Raw genomic sequence first — 23,122 nt, 5'->3', positions numbered from 1 at the left:
TGCAGTGTGGTCAGTGACAATAAGAGGAGCCTGCACCTGACACAGAGCCTCTAATGAAGCAACAACATCACTGCATTCATTGCATTGAGATCTAGATACAAATATAAGCTGCAAATGGACATTATGCTTAAAAAAGATCAATGCAGTCACCAGTATAATCTGGTTAAACGCTAAGAGCTTCTGTATAAATGATCTAGATGAGCAATTTCTTTACAGAGGCTGTAACGCAATTAACTGACAAGATATTCTCTCAAAATCGAATTCAGAATCAGATTTAGTTCAAGCTTTGACTGGTCGTTTCCTAGTTGGCCGACATCCTCAGGGTTAAGACACGGTTGTTTGCATGTATGTTCTGCTTCTTTCATTTGAGTCTTAGCAGTTCTGCAGTTTACTGTAAGAGCCATTCTTGCTGACAAGAGGTGTTATCCATCCATCCATCCATCCATCCTGTTCTGTCTGCTCTCATGAGACGGCAGCGGTAGACTTCATAGAGAAGCGTGGCTCAGATTAACGTTTTAATCCAAAAGCCTGGATTATAGGTTTTGTATTTTATTCCTACCCTCACCATTCTAGCACTGAGTCTGTCAGATCATTTTAGTCAGAGGTGTGTGCGTGTGTGTGCGTGAATGGTTTTATTTTTTGTGACTGTGTATCTTGAGTGTTGCTTTAAGGAGAGTCCTGATGGGGAGTTTTTCCCCTCTCTCTCCAAGGAGCTGTGTGACAGAGTAGAGCTGCTATTTGAAACTAATTATCTCAAGCATATTTGAACATGTCAGCACAACCGTACATCATTGCTGACTGAGGCTCTGCATCATTGTCATCGCCGTCATTGTCATCTGCCTATTGGCTACAAGCGCTCGTCCGCGCGCCCTCTCTCCTCCCATCATAGTAACGATCTGCCTTTAAATTTGCTGCTGCTGAATTCATCTGTTTACCGCTGAAGGTGACGGGAGTCATTTTCTTGCGGTTGTTGTTAAATGTGTTCTTCGTGGAGCTGCACAGTAGACATTAATCTGAAAGACAGGATGTAAAAGCATACCACTAAGGCTTACACATCGCATTTGTTTGCTGTTGAGTGCATGCCCTCCGGAAAGAGCGTGTGTGTCTCTAATTAAGTGTTGTTTGAGTGTACTGCTGCCTCACTCTTTCCTTTGGGTCTATTAAGACGGGAGATATGGTTTCCATGGATATAAATGCCCCAGTAAAGGACTGAGTTTTTTTTTTAGTAAAGGGTAGTGATACTGTCAGAGTCACCAGTCTATTCATCTTAATATCATTCTCTATTGTACCTGATGCATTGATGAATTGGTTGAACATTGGTATCAGCCTATGATCAAATAAAGATGACAGATGGTAATTGCTAGCAGCTGATTTTTATCTGTTGTGTTGTATATTTAAAAAGAGACGCTATGCACAGAATAGTTTTTAATAGTTTGCACAGAGATTTCTCTGGAAGCTGGAGCTATTTCCTGCAAACAGGAAATGGAGTGTTTTCCTGTGGGTGCTGTGGCTGTGCTTGCCTACATCCTGCCTCAGGCTATCAGAGAGGAGCAGGCACAGTGACCTAAACCTTTGCAGGAATTTGCTTCACACTTGTCGGCATCTCGACACTGGCTTTCGCTTGCCTGCAGTTCAGTATTTCTCTCTGTGCCGCTGAATAACTTAATGTGAATAATGAGTGGCTCTCACTCTGTGGCAGAAAGGTCAGTGCTGACCAAATCTTTCATCTTTTCTTCTTTACTCATCCCACATTTTCACCCCGTGGGTTGCTGTCAAAAACGGCACCTTGGACTTTGATACGCCTTCTTTATAAAGCATTCCTGTGCTTCAAATGAAGGGAGGTGGTGAGTAATGGGTTGCTGGAGAACAGTTTCATTGGTAAAAACTGATAAAGAGCTTGTGTTGTTCTCCTTGAAAACCTCCCCTTAGCCCATGGCATTACTCATAAGATGACCTCATGGTCACCTTCTGCTTTGTCAGGATCCTTTCATGCTAATAACTGGATTAAGTGAGTAAAGGTGATAGATAATTAAGCCTGTGTTGTATATGTTGTTGTTTTTTCTTACTATTTTGTAGTCAGTGCCACCACCTGGGGGTATGAGACCAAGTTTTTGCATTAGTGGATGTTTCCAGATGAATGCTTGAATTTGTTTGCACAGAATAAATGGGTGTGTAGTACACATATTTTTAATGCGCTGACATTGTGCACACAGTTTGTGTAGATTATCTGTAAACGTGCACACATTTGAAGACTACAGGAACTGAAATGCACATGATGAAAACTTCCACGCATGCTCTGGACACTATTTATCATTTCTCTCTGCAGCAGGTTATTATTGTCCTTTTCATCATTCATTTCATTCCAGTCGGTTCATCAGTATGACCCAAAGAACCGGATTAGTCTGTGTCTTTGAAGAGCCTGAGTGAGCTGTTATCATCTGTACTGGACTGCGTGTTGTGGTGAGCCAGGCAGGGCCAAGTAAGTCTGGCTGTAGCTTGAACAAAGAGGCCCTGTAGTGTTAGATCATGGCTGGTGGGTGTGTGTTTGTCCGTGTGTACGGACAAGTACACATGTGTGTAGTTTGATGGCTGCTCTTTGTTTCTCAGCCCTAGGCCTCACTGGCCAGGGCTCAAGCCTGACTAATATGGCTGTATAAATACACTAGGCTGCCGTCAGTTTGTGCAACATCAAGCGTGCCATTGTTTCACACAGCTCTGCGACTTCAGAGATAATCCTCATCGTTTGTTCCCGTGTGTATTTTTAATATTGTTTTGCTCCAGAAAACGAGACACACTTGTGTTCATATTTGTTTTGGCCCCACGTGTTCGCTGATCTTTTTTGCATGATCGAGAACATTACTGTAATAAAACATGAGCTCACCGAATTACCTTTTGACACTGAGCTTGGGTTTGATAAAATCTTTTCCACACAGAAAATTCCCGTCTGTGTTTATTTGTTCTACACAAAATGAGAGCACACTTGCCTCCTGTATCCAAAGACCAATTAATTAGCACTTTTGAGCCTGTGTTTGTTATTCTTTTGATGTCTCTTAATAGATCCTTTGTTTTAAATATGCTAGTTATTTTCCTCATGGAGTGCTTTCATTTACCCTTATCCCAGTTTTCCTTAAGCTTCACTGCTGCCTGCTTTCCATCCTACTTATATCTCAGACTCAATCAGCAAGGCTGTTAATCGGGACTTCATATTACAGTGTTTAATTACCGCAGTAATCTCATCTGAGAGGCCTAGCTGTAGTTCCAATAGGGTAAAAGTTAGAAGTAGACTAAGAGGATGACACAGTCTCTCTTCTTGACCATCTTTAATGTAAACTTTGTGTTTATAATAAACACAGTATTTCTTATGTGGCATATGTCACTAGGGAACCTCCTTTTAGTCTTAGAAACATCAGTAAAGACAGTGTTGTTACGCTTAAATCCAAATTAAGTAGTACGGTCAATTAATTTTAAAAAACATTTTCAGGCGTTATGATGTGATTGGAGGTTCAGCTGACATCTTACACATGTGCAGTTCAATCGAAAAGCACGCTTTCTCTCATACCGCCTCCACTCAATAAGTTCATTAAATCCAGGCCATTATCTGTAAGTTTCCCATTTTTCTTATGAGTCTTGTAATTAACCTATTGCCCCTCATGGCTCATACACTCAGTACTAACTGTACGCCCTCCCTAGCATGGCTTGACATCATCGTGTGAGCGCTGTAGGTTTGGACGTGTGGGATGCTTCAATGTTCAAAGCACTTAGTTTTGATGGAGCAAAATGAGTTTCATCCCATTTCTTTTTGTTTTCTGAACACATTCAGCTCAGTGTTGTGCGCATGTGCGTGAGTGTGTGTGTGCGCGTGTGTGGGCGAGTGTGTGTGTGTGTGTGTGTGCGTGAGGAACAAACGGGAACTCTTCTCTCAGCAATCACATGCCTATGGTTTAATGTACAATATTATGACTGTCAATGCCATATATTGAATCTATATGCAGCCAGCAGTCACACCCTCCTGCTGCTCCTCTCTCTCCCTGCCTATCAGTGCAACCCACAGTTAAAAAAACAAGGCTGCCTGACCGCCTGGTCATATGACCCCAGCACATTGTTGTTTTTTTTATAGTGTAGCCCCACTCTGCCTGTCTGCCTGGACGGTTGGCTGAATGAATGGATGAACGGATGGACGGATATGTCACAAAAAACTTTACAGGAATGGATGTGTTTAGGAATGTCATTGGGGGTGCTTTAGTTAAATGGGTCAGGTCCCCACACACTATAGAAGTGTTTCTGTGGGAATCATACTGGCTGACAGGAGGGGAAGGAGGGATTTTGGGGGGTGGTAATAGGGGGATGCCCAAGCCCTCCGCTCCAATTATGGACATAAATAACATACACACAGAGCTTCAATGGAAATTGGGATCAAGCCAAGTAATTCATTGGCATCGAGTTCAGAGGAGTAAATGGAAATGACTGACCACAAACCCAGTAATAGCAGCAGAGGCTAGTGATTACAGAAACACCCTGCTATTATTTTAAGTACTTAAACATGCAATTTTTACACATTTAGTTGGAGTTGTTTATCAGTAAGATTAATCAGCAAATATTCTGCACGCGTAAAAATGTTCAGGCTTGCTAGAAGCCTGAGCCCAAATATAACTTTTGGTTATTTGAAAGGCTCTTCTGGTCTCCTCCTTTTACCAGGTTGATTCTTTTCATTTGATTTCAGCAAATGAAGGTATCTAGGATCTTGCATCCATCTTCTGGTTTCTTCGTGTTTAGCTACACTATTATGTGAGACATGTCAGCAAACACCAGACACTGACTGTTGGTCACATGCAGTTGGCACCTCCTGTAAGCTGTATATTTAGGATAAGGGACGGTGATGACAGTAATGACCATGATGATGTCGAAGATGATGGGTGAGATGGTTTGAGGATTAGGTGATAATGAAGGGGTGCTGCAGTGGGATTATCACGATGACAGGGTGGACAGATGACATGGTGTGTTGTTTTTTTTTTGGTTTTGTTTTTTTAAGGAAGATTAAAGAAGGTGTAGTAAATAAGCACCCTTCAACATGCAGTGGTGTGGGTTGAGTGGTTTTTTTTGCTGTTTACTTTCACAGTGGACTGTACTGAGCACTCTGCCACAGACAGCTGTACCATCACTCCCTGCAGGCAGGCAGACATGACAGCAGTGTTGCTTCATCAGCTGGAGGAAGGCTGTAATTTAAAACTAGATCCATAGCATTGTGGGAGTTTAAATAAACAGTGATGTTTGATAAACAAACTGAAGACTATCTGTTTGACCCAATAATAGCAGGAATGTTGCAAGCTAATATTTTATTAGTTCAAAGGCATTATTTATCCCATTATTCGTGTGGATATTTCATATGAAACATTGTAAAAGTAAAAGAAAAGCCTGTATTTAAAGGGGGAAAAGAGGGGGAAAATGATGATATAACTTTCTAAGTAAAGGCAGAATGTGCCTGCCTGGAATCAGTTTAATCCAACACAGCAGCACAAATGAGCAGCTAAATATCTTGGTTGTTTTGGCTCTCCGAGTTAACCCAGCCAGGAATAATATAGGAATGCTCACTCAATCTTTGAGGCCTCAGTTAGTCTCTGCCAGCGCTTTACTCATGCTACTGTCATTCATAATCTTTTCACATGCAGACTTTTGGTACTCCAGGACGTAGTCATGCAAATAAGCAAGAGAGGTTACCTTGCTGGTAACCAAACAACCACGCCGTCTACTGAAAGGGAACAGAATATGGAAATGTTATTTGTAGCTGCAGTTTAGCCCTGTATAGTTGTATATTTAAAATCCATTAGATGTTGTCATTAGTTTATCTGAGTGAGATAATGTCAGAAATCTAAAGGAAGCCACAAAGATGATGATGTGCATACTTAAGACTGATCACTTTTTTGTGTGTTGAACTGAAGTAATAAAAGGTCTTTTTGTTTGGCATTGTGCGTGTTTGCTGATCAGTCAAAGGGCTTTTACACTATAGGCCACATTCACCCATTTGCACACATTTTCATGCAGTTTTTATCTGTTTTGCACAAACTCGTGCATTGATGGATGCGTCAGGGTCAGTTTGAGGTTTCCTTTCCCCCCCCCCCCCCCCCCCCCCAAAGATGCTTTCACAGTAGCTAGCGATTTATAGAAATATGTTTGTTTTTTTAATTTATCAATTTGCATTTGAGTGTACACATGTAACTCACTAAAAAACTGCAGGACTGATCCTTTCTCTCTCATCTCTTGCTTTGCAGAGTGCGGCGATGGAGGAAACCGTCATATGGGAACAGCACACAGTTACCCTTCACAGGGTAAGTGTTTACAGTTCTTTAATCCACTCTTCCCTTTCTCCTCTTTTGTCATTCTCCCTCTCTGCCTGTCTCTGACACCCAGATCCTGTAGTATGTCTTCTGTGTTTTTCACTTTTCCCTCCCTGCTGCTTTCTGTCCTCTGCCTGTCCATGTCTGTTTCTCTCTGCTGAGTCGCCCAGCTGTAGCTGCAGGATGTGCGGTAGTGAAACAATAGTCAAGGAATCCAGATGGCAGGAAACAAAGCAAAGGAAGACAAAAATCAGCATCCACTTCCTTGCTACTTCATTTCACTTCCTTCCTGCTGGCGATATGCTCTTCTCTTTAACACAGCACTAGAGAGCCTTTTTGTATGTGCTTTTTGTCCTGTAATTATGCTCAATTGCACCACCTAACCTCTGCAGCTATTGTCAGATTGATGAATCACTGACTCGCCACTCTGGTGCAATTCACATCGTCAGGCTAACTGTCAAGCTATCAAAGAGATAGAAGAGTGTACTCTCTGTAGGCTTAATGTCTGAATGTACTTTGCTTTGAGACCTGAAACTCTTGTTAGTTGATACTGTTGTGTCGTGAGATTGTCTTGAGCACCTGTCTAGACTGCCCTGCTTGCTGTAATCTAATTAGTGGTGGCTTTATTGAGACTGAAGGAGTGGCCCAGTGCAATCTGTGGTTCTCAGCTTTGCAGTTCTCCTGTATTGTTGTGGTTGTAAGATTAGCTGTTTGCATCACATATCAAGATCTGTTGATGTGAAGGCAGGAACAGAGCTCTATGCTTTTTGCAGATAATTGTCTGAAGATCGGCTGTTAGCAGATCAGAACAATACTAACCCAGCTTTTCTCCTTTGCCAGTTTGATCAACATCGCACAAGCTTACCTAAGTTGTCAGATGTTTACAGCATTACAGTTACAATGCATTTACCATTTGTCTTATTAGTCAGCTGTGGTTTATATTTGTCTTTGTATAGGCCCCAGGATTTGGGTTTGGCATTGCAATCTCGGGTGGGCGAGACAACCCTCATTTCCAGAGTGGTGAAACATCTATTGTAATATCGGATGTGCTGAAAGGAGGTCCTGCAGAGGGTCTGCTACAGTAAGTGTTGACTGTATTTCCTTTATTTCATTGGGAGTAATATTTTAAGCAGCATTACACGTAAGCTGCCCTAATATACGTAATGCCGACTCATTTTTCTGCACTGTTAATTATTTTCTATTTATTTATTTTTTCAGAGAAAATGATCGAGTAGTAATGGTCAATGCAGTCTCTATGGACAATGTAGAGCATGCCTATGCTGTTCAACAACTTCGAAAGAGTGGCAAAAATGCAAAGATAGTAAGTACAACGCTATAAATATATAGCATGAGTCAGGGCTAAGTACTTCATGGTCAGAGAGCTAGGGACTAACAGGCTTTTAACATTGTAAATGTTCTCTCTTTCAAGACTATTCGCAGAAAAAGGAAAGTACAAATCCCAGTGTCACGGCATGGGGACAGGGAGACGATGTCTGAGCACGAGGAGGAGGACAGCGATGAGGCCGATGCTTACGATCACCGCAGTGGACGCGGTGGACAAAGTGCCTATGCAGGTGCAAGCGGAGGCACGGGCACTGGCAGGCGTCACGATCGGGAGCGTAGCAGCAGCGGGAGGCGGGATGCCTCACGGGAGAGAAGCATCTCACCACGCTCCGATCGCCGATCACAAGCCTCTTCTGCTCCACCCAGGCCCTCCAAGGTCACTCTTGTCAAGTCCCGCAAAAACGAAGGTGGGTAATGTGTCACCAATCAAAAAGAGTGACTGCTTGTTTTGTGAATTCATCCAATTTACATAAAAGTCAAATTATTGAATGCGCACGTTTCTCATTTACTGATATTCACAGTAAGGTCGATCACATTTTTAATTACCTGCTAACTTTATTTGAACCAAGTGATCGGTAACTGTCTTGTAGTGTAACTTTGTTATGCTTAATCACCCTTGAAACCAGAATATGGACTGCGGCTGGCCAGCCATATCTTTGTGAAGGACATCTCTCCGGAGAGCCTTGCAGCCAGAGATGGAAACATTCAGGAGGGAGATGTTGTACTGAAGGTGAGAGGAAAGACGAGCAGATTTGTTTTCAAAGTGGTTAAAGCACAATAACTGGGAAATCAACTGGTCAAAAAATGTAATCTCATTTAACAGTAGTAGAGTAGAGCGTTTATCAGACGCCCTTTTTACTTGAAGTTCTTACAATTGTGCCCTTGTAGTTGGCGATCTGCTGAAAGTGGCTTTCAGAATGAGGTCACAGTTCATTACTATTCAGACTCACCAGCAGAAATACAAGACATTGCATTATTCCTTTAATTTTTTTCCCTATTCATTCAGACTTTGAATAGATAAATCCCCCTTCTTCCCAAACAAATGCCTGTTGAAATCCAGTTTAATGTTTCAGTTTTACTGAAGAGAAGTTGAATCGTTTTCTAGTTGAAACCTGATCACAGGACAAAGTATTACATAAAATAATGTGTGTATATATAGAATAGTTTTGTTTTAATATGTGTAGTCTTGGCTTATTTTCACTCTCTGTGCTTGTGACCGCACCCTCTGTGTATTATAAACACATTAAATATGTTTATAGCTTCCTCTTCTTATAGGCTGTGCTCCTAACTTTTACTCTCATTAGTTTGTTATCACAGCACACTGTAGGCTCCACAGAAAAACTGCAAAGAGGATATTATGTACGTTTACCTCTTGTGCTGACTTGTTCCTCTTCCTCTGGCAGATTAACGGCACAGTTACAGAGAACCTATCACTGATAGATGCCAAGAAGCTGATTGAGAGGTCAAAGGGCAAGCTGAAGATGGTAGTGCAGAGAGACGAGCGGGCCACGCTGCTCAATATTCCTGACCTTGACGACAGCATCCCATCAGCCAATAACTCAGACAGAGATGGTGAGACAACAAACGCGTACTCGTGGATTGCAGCTAAAATTTGATTACACAACTTGTGTGACGGTGTTTTTTCCAAGAGATGTGATTTATTTTAATGACTGCGATGTCAAGAAGACGGGTTTATTTATAGAGCGCATTTCAAAACATCTCTAAAACTACAATGAGAAACAGAGAACTGATCCTCGCAGATCATTCCACTCTTAACTAAAATAACGTGTTTTTATTGTTGTTCCAAATCTCAAATGTCGATTTCTTTCTTTTTTTTGTTGTTATCGATAAAACCGTAATACATACTTCAACTCATCTTTCACAGACATTTCAGAGATACATTCACTGACATCCGATCATTCCAATCGATCCCATGGGAGAGGAACTCGATCCCGTTCGCCTGACAGGGTTGAAACATCCGAGCATCTCCGCCACTCACCACGGCAGATCAGCAATGGCAGGTAGGACACACACACGGACACACACACACACCTCTGACAACTATTCTGGTTACAAGGCACACTGTCACCCACCCTCTTCGACCTCATATATCTTGCTCAAGACATAACATACATAAACCATCACAGTCCCTCTGAAACCATCAATAATTTCCAGTAATGGATTTCTCTGGGAAAGAGCTGAGGAAGGAAGTAGGGATTGATCTGCTGGCAGATTAATGCCTTGCTTTTAAAGTATACTAGACTGTTTAATATTAAACACAAACCTGATTTTGAACCTTGCTGGAATAACTCTTTTAAGTAGCCTCACCACTGAACCTTTAAAGTGGAGTATATATGAATAATAACGCACGCTTTTAATGATTATAGTCCAATTAATAAAAACGATTTGCACACATTATGTGTTGTTCTTTTTTTATCACTTTACTGTCTGTTTGTCTTACTTTCTCTTACTGCCTGTTGCATCTTTCAATATGTTGTCAGTCTTTACTGTCATTTAGATTGCATAGGTTTTTGCAGCTGGTTTATAGATGGATAAAGATGGCTAACACATGACGCTCTCAGTGGGTGTGGAACTTGGGCATTGAGTGGAATGAGGTAATTAGCTTTTCAAGACTTTAATCCAGTTAATTAAACAGGAATGGGTGGTGAAACAGGAATGGTAATGTTAAGAAAGAGACCCATTTTGCAATGAGAACACGTTACTGGTTTGTTAATGTGGTCCACAGTAAAAGTCTAACTGTGAAGTAGGGGTGTTGAATCAGGGCCCTCCAGCACTTGTTCCAGACTGAACTACTGTTTCATATCAAAACTCCTTTGGTTGCAGATACAGTGGGCTGAGATACAAACTAAAAATGCTACAGAGACCGTATTTGTAGCTAGATAGACAAGAGGTTAGGGCTGCTCGATTATGGCAAAAATGATAATCACGATTATTTTCACTGAAATTGAGATCTCGATTATTTGACAATATTTATTTAACAATAACAATGTATTGAATAATGACTTTAAAGATTGTCAAAAAATAATATAAAATAGTGTGAAAATACTGATAACAGTGCAAATGTTTGCAATATAAGAAATAAATGAAAAATGTAAACATCTATGTTTAGTGAACTTTGAAGTGTTGCTCTGTGGTGCAGCTACTACACCATAGCAAAGTTTACACACTGTGTCTACTTGATCCACGTCTGACTCCGCGAACCCATAATGTTTCCACACCACTGAAGTTTTTTTTTTACCTCTCTTTTCAACCAACAGCAGTCACTCTCCTCTCCAAATAACTTCTGCTTAGCTTTCCGAGCTTCCTTCCGATCCTGTTAATTGTTGTGACAGGTGTTCGAAATGCAGAGAGGTGCGCTCGATTTGCCACACGGAGCAGCGCGAGAGTAAAGCACGAGGGCGGGGCTAATAATCGGCTCAGTCATATTTAATGATCGTTGAAAGCCCAGATCGTAAACGAGATTAAAATTCGATTAATTGAGCAGCCCTACTAGAGGTTCTTGTCATTGTTACATTCGATGCTAATTAACTTCATCTTTTGATGTTTGTGTTTTTTGAGATTTTTGAGAGGCAAATAAAAAAGGGTAAATTCCTCAAATCTCAATGGGGTAAAAAAACAAAAGGCCAATAAAAACTTGCCTTATTGAGATGGTTGTTGAGAGGTTCGCAAGGTGTTCCTGATGCTCTTGCTTGTGTAACTGTCTGGTGTATCACGCTGTGCCAGACTGAGTGACCCTGCATCAGGATGAGTGCAGGTTCGCCTTTGCTTTGACCACACTCGTCCACATGTTGTGTTTTGAACTCTTATCCCTCTGTGATCAGAGTATATACACACAAAATGTTGTATGTCAAAGTCAAAGACACACATTATGTTTTTCATGCATCCGTTTGTGTAACGGGTGAATCTGATAAGCATGGAGATAAGGAGGAGTTTCACCTGCTTCTCATGTGGCTGGGATTTATCAAGTGAGTGAGTCTGACTGTCACCGCATGGTGATGTAAGGGAATGTTTTTAGGAGCGGTGAAAGGAATTTGACATACTTCCCACAGTGCTTTGGCCCAGACGAGATGGTTTGTTGAATCTGATTGGCGTGCAGCGCAGGCATTGTTTTCTCTAGGACGCAATGCTGGTCCAGGCTTTGTGTGTCCAACAGATCATCAAAAAACAGCCCCTCATTAAGCGTCTCTCTGTGAGCTCGAGTAAAAGTTGTGCACAGGCAAAGGGCTCCCAGTGTTGACTGTCAAGGAATTAAGATCAAATCCCTTAATTGATAATGGTTGAACTTGCAGATGCACATATGTGAGTAATTATTGTTTTCTTCTTAAAATATTGTTGTGCATGATTATTTGATTTCTAAATACTTTGTTTTTCTGAAATGCATCTAGTCAGTGTTTCTGAGTGAATTTCTTTTTCTTTCTGCAAATATTCTGAGGCTTGTTAGTTATAGATAAAGGGATTGTTGTTCAGTCTGCCTGTGCAGCCACTTCTCTCCTGTTTCTTCACTTTTTCTGCATCTGCCTTCCTTGCTGTTATTTTGCCTGTACCCATACTATAAAATGTGTAAGTGAGGGGGTTGAACAGAGGGTTCTGTCAAATGGTGTTTGTCAGTGTGACGCCTTTTTTAGCACCATTCTGCGGCAAGGAGCAGCAGAGATTTAGGCCACTCCACTCTCTCTCCCTCTCTGTCCCTTGCTCTTGCTCAGTTTGTCTCTTTTCTTTTCCTCCTCCTTCTCACACTCTTCATTCATCCATTCATTAAATGCACTCCGCGTTTCTCTTTCTCCAATTACAGTTATGTTATTTATCCTCGGGGAGATTTAATTGCACTGAAGGAGTACATTTGTGATACTGAATTGTCGTGACAACTGCTGGGCAAATTTGTGGGACCAGAAAAGGCCAAACTGTGGTGGAAACTATTGCAAATAAGTGCCGCATGCTGCACTTACTTTATGCATCAGTCATTTGTGTGTGTATGGATGTGCATGCTTCATTGTTGTATGCGCATTAATGACTGCAGTGTGCATTTTATTTTATTGTTTTGTGGGGGGTTTGTACTATGAGTGCTAAACTGAAAGGGCAGGAATCAGCAGAGCTGTGTAGTCTGAGCTGCCGGTGCAGCCTGCACCTTCATGTTCTTGTACAAAAGCTTCTGAATACAGCTCAAGTACTGAGCCAGCAGTCAGTCATGTGATCAGATTGGAATTCAACCATTGTTTTTAAGCAGCAGAGGCCTGTCTACCCTCTTGGACATGACTTGCTAGACTTGCACACACACACAGTTTTCCCTTATTTATTTTACCCAGGTTAAACAGGAACCGGGACTGAAACGTATCCCAACTAAAGAGTTTACACTGGGAGATTCAGTCGGTTCTCTCTTCGTGCCTGCCTGTGTAGTCTATAAAGTGTGAATTTATATTCTTGGAATCTGGTTTGCCACCTACGTACTGCACAGACCATGTGAAAAAGGAAGAAAGAAAATGCTTCACTGCAAAGAACACACAACTTTGAATCACTAGCAGATGTGCGGGATCTTTTTGACAGAGCCACACATCCTTGTTTTAATTGCTTATTGTCTATTCATTAAATACTTTTGTCCACGTGCCCTTATGACGTAATCTACTGTTCATGCTATTTCCTTCTAGGTTCATTTAGAGTGTGTGTGTGTGTGTGTGTGTGTGTGTGTGTGTGTCTTCCTGGTAATCTCAGCACAGGATGAAACTACCACCAGTCAAAACATGAAGTCATTCTTAAACACACTAGTAGAAAAGAAAAAAAACAAACAATGTTACTGTAATTAAAGAAATTCATTAACATGTCAAAACTGCTGCCTTTAAATTCTCCTGCTTGTAGTTTTAATTGTCCATGAGTACTAAATTCACATTTTTATTATAATTATTTATTTATTCATTTTTTTCATTTCAGTCATCGAAGTCGAGATGAGGATCGCATATCCAAACCGGGGTCCATGTCCACACCAGTCAAAAACTCTGATGATGTCCTGTCACAGGCCAGTGACCAAGCCAGCTCCAGAGATGACAAACAGTTACCCCCACTGCCTGGTAAAAAAGCCTGACATCGTCATCATTATCACCACCATCATTATCGTTAGCGTTAGTAGTGTGTTCTCTCGTGTTTGTGTCTTTCACCACCTTATATAGTTCTCTCTGTTGGAACCTTTAACGCAGTGAAGTACAGTTTAAGTCTTAAGGCAGACAGATATTAACTGAAGCTGAAAACAGACTGCTGCCATGGCACATCATATGAAACATGTCAAGTGCCGCCCTTAGCGTAAATAGGAGGGGTTGTTCTGCAGAACGTCAACACGAAGGGCACACACAGCATTATATGTCTACTTTGTTCCTCTCGTTCCCATCACAGCAGATAGAACCAGGTTCGGGCGTCTGTCTGAGATTTCTTCCTTCCTGTTAAAAGGGAGGTTTTCCCTCCCTCTGTCATCACCATGTGGTTGCTCATAGGGGGGTCATCAAATTAAATACAAGTACTGTTCAACGTATTAAAGTAACCGTGACAGTTTGGGCAAAAAGTAACATGTAATATATAAAACATCAGATGCTTTAATTTTTAAGGGTGGTTTCACTTTATCTCCCACTTGGCCGTCTCATTCATACAGTGTGTTTGTGTTTATGCCAGAACCAAAGCCAGTTTATGCACAGCCTGGTCAGCCTGACGTGGACCTGCCTGTCAGCCCATCTGATGCCCCTGTACCCAGTGCTGCACATGATGACAGCATTCTCAGGTAAATATTCTTGATGTGGTGTCTTCCAAATTGAGTGCAGTGTATATACTCTGTAGATAAAATATTACGAGTGTGTGAGAGTCCTTTTTAAAAAAAAAAAATTTATTAAAAAAACAAAACACGAATAAAGCTTCGTGCCACTTGTTCAAATTGTAGTTCTGATTCAGGCAGAAACTCTGCTTTGGCTCTGTTGTTATAACCTGTCATATTTGCTTGAATAACTGGCTGTGTTTTTTTTGTGTGTCTCTTAGAATGATTGCTAATCTTTTTACTTAACTCTGTGTGTCCACCTGTGTTTTCCCGCAGACCAAGTATGAAGCTGGTCAAGTTCAAGAAGGGAGAGAGTGTCGGTCTGAGGTTAGCAGGCGGAAACGATGTGGGAATTTTTGTGGCAGGAGTTTTGGAAGACAGCCCCGCAGCCAAGGAGGGGCTGGAAGAGGGAGACCAGATTCTCAGGGTAAGATGTGTTGATAAATTAGGAGAACCCTATTTTTTTTGCTTAAGAAACCTGACATTTTGTCTATGCACTGTACCAGATTTCGGATGCGAGAACGTGTTGCTGCAGTTGACTGGTTCAAAAGTAAAAAAAGATAAAGATTAGACAGATCTCTTCATTTCATGCCATGTAACTGCCCTGTACGGTCTTGGTATTACGTAGCTTGTAAGATGATTATAAAATATTCTTTTCATTTATGTTTTTGTCCTAACTGTCGCTATTTTTGTCACGTCACATGTTCGAGAGTGAAAAGAACATCTGGTGTTGTTAAAATAGGCGAGCCATAGCGGCTAACACTAACTTAGATAATATGTAGCAAAACTATGTAATCTGTGGCCACAATAGATTTGCTTTTGCACAGAGACCTTGGGAATACAGTACAATGTACCCATCAGTCAGTGAGTCATTCTTAGGCCCTGCTTCATATCAAAACTCCCCTTGTTTCCAATGTGAAGACACAATAGGGGTCGTTCTCGCATTCTGACCTCGGAACAGTCGACTGCCTGTTTCACTGAACACTAGAGTAACATTGTGGATGAGATGATGGAAACCCTCTTGATGTCAGAGTTGGATTTATTCTGACATGTTTATACAGCAGCAAGACACCTGCTGTGAAGCCACACAGTTTAACTTGTCAATTTAGCACAAGCTGGGGGGAATTGAGACTAACATTTAGAAACTGTTTACCTATTAAACCATTTTGGTATCTTCTTCTCTTAATGAACAAACAGTGTCTTCTATTCCTCCCACTCTACACTGTAGACCTCTTTTGTGCCTGTGTTCTCCCTGCTGTACAAACAGATCTTAGAGACTTCCAGGACATTGTTTCCAATCTTTGGTGGTTTCCCCTCGGTCATGGTGTGCTAGCTGGAGATAAAGACGTCAAGCCCTTCTGTTTCTGAGAAGAATAAAGGTGTCTTTCTGTGGTTCAGTGACTCAGTCCATGTGTTTCTGGTTCCCCTGCTGCCCCTCAAGCAGAGTCAATAAACAGTAGCTATTGTTTTAAGGGCAGCAGCAGGAGAAGAGGGGGTGGCTGCTCGGTTAAAAGGGGAATGCTTTCCTTTCTTCTGTTCCTTTTTATCCCCTAAGAAATCAGATGAGTTGTAGTCAACAAATAAAGTTGCTGAGGCAACTGTGTAACCAAGTAAACTTAAATCCAGTAGCTTTCAGCAGCTCTTATAAGCGTTTAACAGCCATTATTAAAAATAATATTAGCCTTGAGTTGGCTTGTGCTGTTTGTCGTTCATTAAGTTCATTTCTTCTGCCTCTGCAGGTGAACAATGTGGACTTTGCTAACATCATCCGGGAAGAGGCTGTGCTTTTTCTGCTCGATCTTCCAAAAGGAGATGACGTTACTATTCTGGCTCAGAAGAAAAAGGATGGTAAGGGATGATGGCGTCGAGTAGCGTTTTGTATTGTAAACATGAAAGATTGTACGTCAAAACTAATCCTCTGTGTTATTATCTGCTTTGGCTTCAGTGTATCGAAGGATAGTGGAATCTGATGTGGGCGACTCCTTCTACATTCGAACGCATTTTGAATATGAAAAAGAGTCACCATATGGGCTGAGCTTTAACAAGGGAGAGGTTTTCCGTGTGGTAGACACACTCTATAACGGCAAATTAGGCTCCTGGCTCGCTATCCGTATCGGCAAGAACCACCAGGAAGTGGAAAGAGGCATAATCCCCAACAAGAATAGGTAAAAGATGTTTCATGGCACACATACAGTTGGTTCTGGCATTTGATGAGTGGGCTAACAATGCAGGTAGAGGAATTAAAGCAATATAAATCTGAAGAATTAATTTTATGATCTACTGTATTTCACACATTTATCACAATTTATGATTAAATTATCATATCAGCCCCACCAATGATGACCTGGGCCTGCTGACTTGCTCAGCTTAACTCAGATGGTTGGTTAGCTGTACAAACAGGGCTTTTAATGACGCAGACACCGGTCAGCTTAACTTCTAATGTGATGGCAAATCCATAAAGACCATCATAACTGGATAACCAGTTAGCATTCAGTGCTCTACATTATTGTTGCAGTTACAGTAGGAGTATGTTACCGTGACTTGTCTCTCTGGTCAGTGTAAAGTTTTACACTTTTACACCTTTTCTTCCCTTTCCAGAGCCGAGCAGCTATCCAGTGTGCAGTACACCCTTCCTAAAACGCCTGGGGGCGACAGAGCTGACTTCTGGAGGTTCAGAGGGCTGCGGAGTTCCAAGAGGAATTTGCGGAAAAGCAGGGAGGACCTGTCAGCCCAGCCTGTTCAGACCAAGTTCCCTGCCTACGAGAGGGTGGTGCTGAGGGAAGGTAAGAGTACAGAAGCCAAAGGCAGTTATAGCAATAAAATGGGAGGCTTTCATCCTTATTATGCTTTCTTCTTTACTGTAGGACTAAGAAATTTTTAGGTTTGTGAGGTAGCGCTAACTAGGATTTGCTTTGTAAACACTGAAAAATACATGTACACAAAACAAAGGTAGGCTTTTTGTATAAGCAAAGCTTGGATAGTTTGGCGTGTACCAGTTATGTCAGTGCACTAACGGTGTAGCTTCACTTTTCTCCTCTGGCCATGTAAAGTCTTGAATCTGTGTGGTTTTACACCAAATGTATTGAACACGTCTACAAGAACTGACTGTGATGTGACATGTGTAACACACACGTGATGTTGTTGTGATACAGCTGGGTTCCTGAGACCTGTGGTTATCTTTGGGCCGATCGCAGACGTGGCCCGAGAGAAACTGGCCAGGGAGGCGCCCGAAGTGTTTGAGCTAGCCAGTAAGTAACAAAGTACCCTCATGTCTAATATCTCATGTTTCTCTGTCCGTTTTATCGAGACCGTAATCACCCATCACACACGCCAAAGCTGAAAGCTGCTTAAATCTCAGCATGCAGTTCTCACAGGAATGATTAGTAGCGAGTAGATGTTAAAGTCACTGTTGTGTTCTTATTATGTATGCGACATCTTTAAAAATCCACACTGATTATTTAGATAAATAAGGTCCTTATTAAGGATATATAAAAATGTTGTTTTAATTTAATTAATTTTACATAATTATCAGAAGTTGGGGATTAAAATAGTCGTTATTCACAGGGCGCAGTTTGGATTTCTTTACAAAACATTTGCCTAGTGAATTTGTTTTTTACTAGATGACCTCCTCCTCCTATTACTACCTACTTCCTGTTCTTTTAATAGGCCTGTTAGTCAGGTTTGTCAAGCTGTGTTTATTTCCCCTGTCACTCTTTCAGTCTTCCATTTCCTCTGTTTATCTTTCACTCTTTGATACTCCAAGCAGAGCTAAACACTCGTCATCCACCTCCTCTCACTTGTAGAAATTTCGAGCATCTTTTAATGTGCGGTTTTCATTTTAATACTCGGTGTTGAAATTCAATTACCTGAAGTGCAGAGCCGCACATGCACCAATGTACCCAAACACATGTTCAGCAGACACATCCACACAACTGTTTCCAGTCGTTGATGTTCATTTGCACAACTCAGTGATGTTTGTGTAACTGTATTTTCTTTTCAGAAACACATCAGCAACAAGGAGGGGAAAGTATGTGACTTGGTGCATCAAGTTTTGTTTCTTTTATTTAATTGAGTGAATGGCAGATAATCTATAAACTAGTGTTTGGTGGCTAGTTCCCTATTCTGTAGATGTTTAAAGAGCTATTGCCTGGTTTATGCATATTAGGGAATAGCACTTTATTTAATTTTCTTTTGTCATCACATTCGGGAGTAACTCTATTATTACATTTCGGCCAGTGACGCACAATCTTGCAAAACTTGACACATGAGACTCGAGACAAAAGAAATATTATGTTGTACTGACTCGCAGCTTTGTAGTGCATGTCTCTGTTTAATTCAAACGTGGAGAATAAACTTTTTGCTGTTATAGAGTCTGCACAATTGACGTCTCTGATCCTGTGTGTCATCGTGATAGCTTCTCTTGTCCTAAGTTGCAGAAGAGATTAGCATGTGCAAGTGAATGACAAAAAGCGTGCTTCCTGCACACAACAACATTTTTTTGTTCGAATTAAATCGAGTGCTATTCTCCGTCTAAATGCAGGTTTCATGTTGAATGACAACAGCAAGGCTGCATGACGAGCCGTGCAGTTTAACATGCAGTGGAGACTGAGCTGGTATTTGAAAAACACATTGACAACCTCATGTGCAAATACTGATAATAATCATAGTAACGATAACCATAACAGTATTGATGATCGTAAAAGGTATGACTGAAGATCAGGATTTACTTGACTAAGCATATTTGTACTTTCATCACCCACTTTTTGCCCATTAATTACACCACAGTGACTGTTTAAAGGGAGGCTCATAAACACAGAATCAAAGTGGACCTACTATGCTTGTTTCCAGCTACATATTTCTTTTTCTTGGACTCCAACAAAGTAGCTCTGCATGATTCACAGTTCCTTCTTTATTACACGGCGTGTCTTGGTGGAGCCCCTCAGTTCATCATCAGCCAGAGCTGTGTGCCTGAAATGGCCATGTCAGTGAGAGGATATCCTCTCTCACTGACATACAGAAACAAGAGTATTTAAAAAAAAAAGAACTGGAGTATTTAGAGCAGTCTAAAGTCTGAGCTTTTTTTTTTTTCAGGTACAAACACTCTTGTTGAATATGGGCGAAAAGCTTTTAAATGGAAGTGCCAATTAGGAAAACTGCTCAAGTTTTAAGGTTTATTTTTAGGCCGTTTTGCTTTATTATTGGATTCAAGTAAGTGGACGATCGAAAGCAGGAAAATGTAAAATACTGTCATAATTTACTGGTGGTGCAAAGAAGGTTTTCAATACATTTGTGGTTCTTTTGACAGCTAGTGTCAGTGTCTTGTTTCTCTGCATGCGCCCATTGCAGATTTAATAACAGATTTATTTAGTGACTGAAAATGAATAGATGTCTCACTTACTGGCCTTTTTAGAATGGCAGAAAAAGAACTATTGATTTTAGCATTTACTTTTAACATCGCTGCATATGCTTGAACCTGTGCATGAATGGCTATGTTTATTTGCCCTTTAATAAAACCCTTTTGATAGTTACAGCCAATGATTGCAGAGCTTAGATGCTACTAGATGGGGCTCTATGATGTATTTGAGGCCTTGCTATCTATTAAGCCTCCTGTGGTGAGCTGACTGCCCTCTTCTGAGCCTTTCTATGCATTTCTAGGCAGGAAGCAATTGCTTGTCTTTGTTTAAATTATAAACCTCTCTTCACATCCTTGCTTAAATCCTCTAGGCTTACAATGGCACCTCAGTCTCATTAATCCCAAATGACCCTCCTGCTATTGTATGTGCTTATTTAATGTCAGTGTTCCTCACGTAACACATTTCCTGCACCATGTTTTAAACTGCTACATGCACTTGCACACACACATTTTAACGCTGGATTTCATTCCCCGAACCTCCCCAAAAATCCGTAATGACCGTTGCATGAGTTGGCTGCTGTCCTCATTTTGTGTTTTATTACGTAGCTGTTTGTATAAACGTACACTTGTCCTCTCCTGTACGAAGATCGTCATTCCCTATTTAACTGCTCTATTTATGGGAGTCGACAACTGCACGCTACAAAGATGTCTAATTGGGGCACAGCCTGTGTTTCTTGGTGTCGTTCTCTTTTGTTGATGTGATGCAGTGACTCTGTCCGTTTGTCTTCCAAAGAGAGTGAACCCAGGGATGCAGGAACAGACCAGAAGAGCTCTGGCATCATCCGCCTGCACACAATTAAGCAGATCATTGATCGAGTGAGTTGAAATGAAATATACACTTGTACTGATTTGAAATTATGGAGGATTGTGGATAGAAAATGTCTTTGTTGCCCATTTGTTTTGGTGATTTTTAAAAACATTGAAAGGAAAGCCAATAACATGCTCAGCTCACTGCTGCCATCTGGTGTTCACTCAAGGAAATTATACATTACCCAAAGTAATGTGCTAAACTCAAGATTGCCTGTTTGTGAATAGTGGAAAAGATGGTTCACAAAATTCTACTTTATGGAGACTCAGTCCTTAAATGGCAAATAATCACATTTATAAAGCGTGTTTTTTGTTTTTATTTTTTGTCTGTACCTGAAGGACAAGCATGCGGTGCTGGATATAACCCCGAATGCAGTGGACCGACTGAACTACGCTCAGTGGTATCCAATTGTGGTGTTTCTCAACCCGGACACAAAGCAGGGCATCAAGAACATGAGGACACGGCTCTGCCCCGAGTCTAGGAAGAGCGCAAGAAAGCTTTATGATCGAGCCCTCAAGTTAAGAAAGAACAACCACCACCTCTTCACCAGTGAGTCCAGTGGAAGGAATAAAAGGGTTCATCCACGGGGCGGGAGGGGTGGAGGGTTTAAGTGGGAGATTTCACAGGGAGCAAAGACGAATTTCACACAGTTGACAAGTGAGAGCTGCAGTGCCGGCTGCTGTCGCAACAGCGCACTTGTTGTGCCTGACCCTGTTCTGTTAAAGTCCTCACAAGTGTGCCCCCAGGCCTCTTTCTCAGCGTGCAGTCTCCCTGTCAAAGGATGTGCTCTAACCATGTTTGAGGAGCATCTGTTGAAGATAAACCGAGCGGGCCGAGAGAGCGTTGCCATCAGCTTCCATTCAGGCTTAAGCACACATTCTTCTCATAAATCATCTTTCTTAACATTATTGTGCAACTGTGCCTCTTTTTAAAATCAGGATGTTTATCTGGTTATTGATCTGTAACAGCATACATACTGGGTCACCAGTGGAGAAAATGACTGTCGTTTAGTTTCTAGTCCAGAGTCATATTGCTCCAGCGTGCAAAACTTAATTTCTAGGAATAAGTGATACAAATGTTTTGTTTTTTGTTTTTTTTTTAATAATTGTGTGAGTGGATAGAGTTTCATTTTTGCCCCTCCCTCTTTCTGCCTTCAGCAACCATTAACTTGAACAACATGAACGATGGTTGGTTTGGAGCACTGAAAGAAATAATCCAGCAGCAGCAGAACCAGCTGGTGTGGGTTTCAGAGGGCAAGGTAAGACATGCGCACACGTACACGATATTGATGAGATTTCTCTTATCTCAGTCCCCTTCTCATTGTATTCTTTATTTCACAGGCTGATGGAATTGGCGACGATGACCTGGACATCCATGACGACCGCCTTTCCTACCTGTCGGCGCCAGGCAGTGAGTATTCCATGTACAGCACCGACAGCCGCCACACCTCCGATTATGAGGACACAGACACAGAGGGAGGAGCCTACACCGACCAGGAGCTGGATGAAACGCTGAACGATGACGTGGGTCCACCCACGGAGCCTGCCATCACGCGGTCCTCCGAGCCTGTCCGTGAGGACCCGCCTGTCATCCAAGAGCCCCCTGGCTATGTCAGCTACCCGCACACAGTGCAGCCGGACCCCCTGAACCGCATCGACCCGGCCGGTTTCAAGGCACCAGCGCCGCAGCAGGTAGCGTTTCTGAGACCTGTACGTCTCCCCTGTTGTCTGGAGGACGCGGTGTGCGTTAGAAGGGTTTTCTGGAGGCGCTATTGAAGTCACTTTTTTGTATTTGCAGTTAATCTATTAACTGTTATAAAACAATATCAACGGGAAAGTGAAAACTTTTGTGGTCAGGTATTTATCATAATACATATATATATATATATATATATATATATATATATATATATATATATATATATATATATATATATATATATATGCGCAACTATAAAGAAATATATATCTTTATTTATTATAGTATTTATTTACCTATTTGCCTCTATGTGTGTGTTTGACTGATATTTGTGGGCGTGTGTTTTTTTTTGTTTGTTTTTTTTTTAATTTTGAAGAGGAGAAGACTTCATACCTTTACTATTACTCTTGCACTCTGTATTACCACAAGCTGTCTTATTAGTGTGACTATTACTAATGTCACTGAGTGAGGGAAAAAAAGAGCCAAAAAATCCCACTTCTGTCTGTCTAAGTGTCTGTATCAGTATTCACCTATGTGCACTTCCTGCCTTTGTTCTACCTATGATTGGGACTGTGACAATATGACACCAGAAAGTATTATGTGCATGTTGGAAATGCCAGTGTTAATCCAGTGTACCTGTGAAATGTATTTATCACTACTCTATTGGTAGTTGTGATATTACAGTCTAAGCATTTGTCGTCTCATGATGTGTTAATGAA

General features: G+C 41.3%; 1 protein-coding gene across 13 annotated transcripts in view; it reads left to right on the top strand.

The window, feature by feature from the left end:
• tjp1a (tight junction protein 1a) overlaps positions 1-23,122 on the top strand; it is a 102,006-nt gene that overhangs the window by 67,489 nt on the left and 11,395 nt on the right. For 9 of the 13 annotated variants that reach the window (XM_026166815.1, XM_026166809.1, XM_026166856.1 and 6 more), the window contains 19 exons: positions 6,267-6,323; positions 7,289-7,413; positions 7,551-7,653; positions 7,762-8,083; positions 8,303-8,406; positions 9,080-9,248; positions 9,562-9,697; positions 13,620-13,756; positions 14,349-14,454; positions 14,761-14,911; positions 16,224-16,332; positions 16,430-16,649; positions 17,083-17,267; positions 17,637-17,732; positions 18,485-18,511; positions 20,631-20,713; positions 21,044-21,254; positions 21,863-21,963; positions 22,046-22,396. In XM_026166815.1, coding sequence (XP_026022600.1) covers positions 6,267-6,323; positions 7,289-7,413; positions 7,551-7,653; positions 7,762-8,083; positions 8,303-8,406; positions 9,080-9,248; positions 9,562-9,697; positions 13,620-13,756; positions 14,349-14,454; positions 14,761-14,911; positions 16,224-16,332; positions 16,430-16,649; positions 17,083-17,267; positions 17,637-17,732; positions 18,485-18,511; positions 20,631-20,713; positions 21,044-21,254; positions 21,863-21,963; positions 22,046-22,396 — 2,793 coding nt within the window. The remainder of the gene's footprint in view (positions 1-6,266; positions 6,324-7,288; positions 7,414-7,550; positions 7,654-7,761; positions 8,084-8,302; positions 8,407-9,079; positions 9,249-9,561; positions 9,698-13,619; positions 13,757-14,348; positions 14,455-14,760; positions 14,912-16,223; positions 16,333-16,429; positions 16,650-17,082; positions 17,268-17,636; positions 17,733-18,484; positions 18,512-20,630; positions 20,714-21,043; positions 21,255-21,862; positions 21,964-22,045; positions 22,397-23,122) is intronic. The other 4 variants (XM_026166890.1, XM_026166899.1, XM_026166907.1 and 1 more) reach the window with 1 other exon arrangement.

This window comes from Astatotilapia calliptera, chromosome 1 (genome assembly GCF_900246225.1).
Source record: "Astatotilapia calliptera chromosome 1, fAstCal1.2, whole genome shotgun sequence".
NCBI classification, from domain to species: Eukaryota; Metazoa; Chordata; class Actinopteri; order Cichliformes; family Cichlidae; genus Astatotilapia; species Astatotilapia calliptera.
This window is presented reverse-complemented; position numbering and strand designations above follow the sequence as displayed.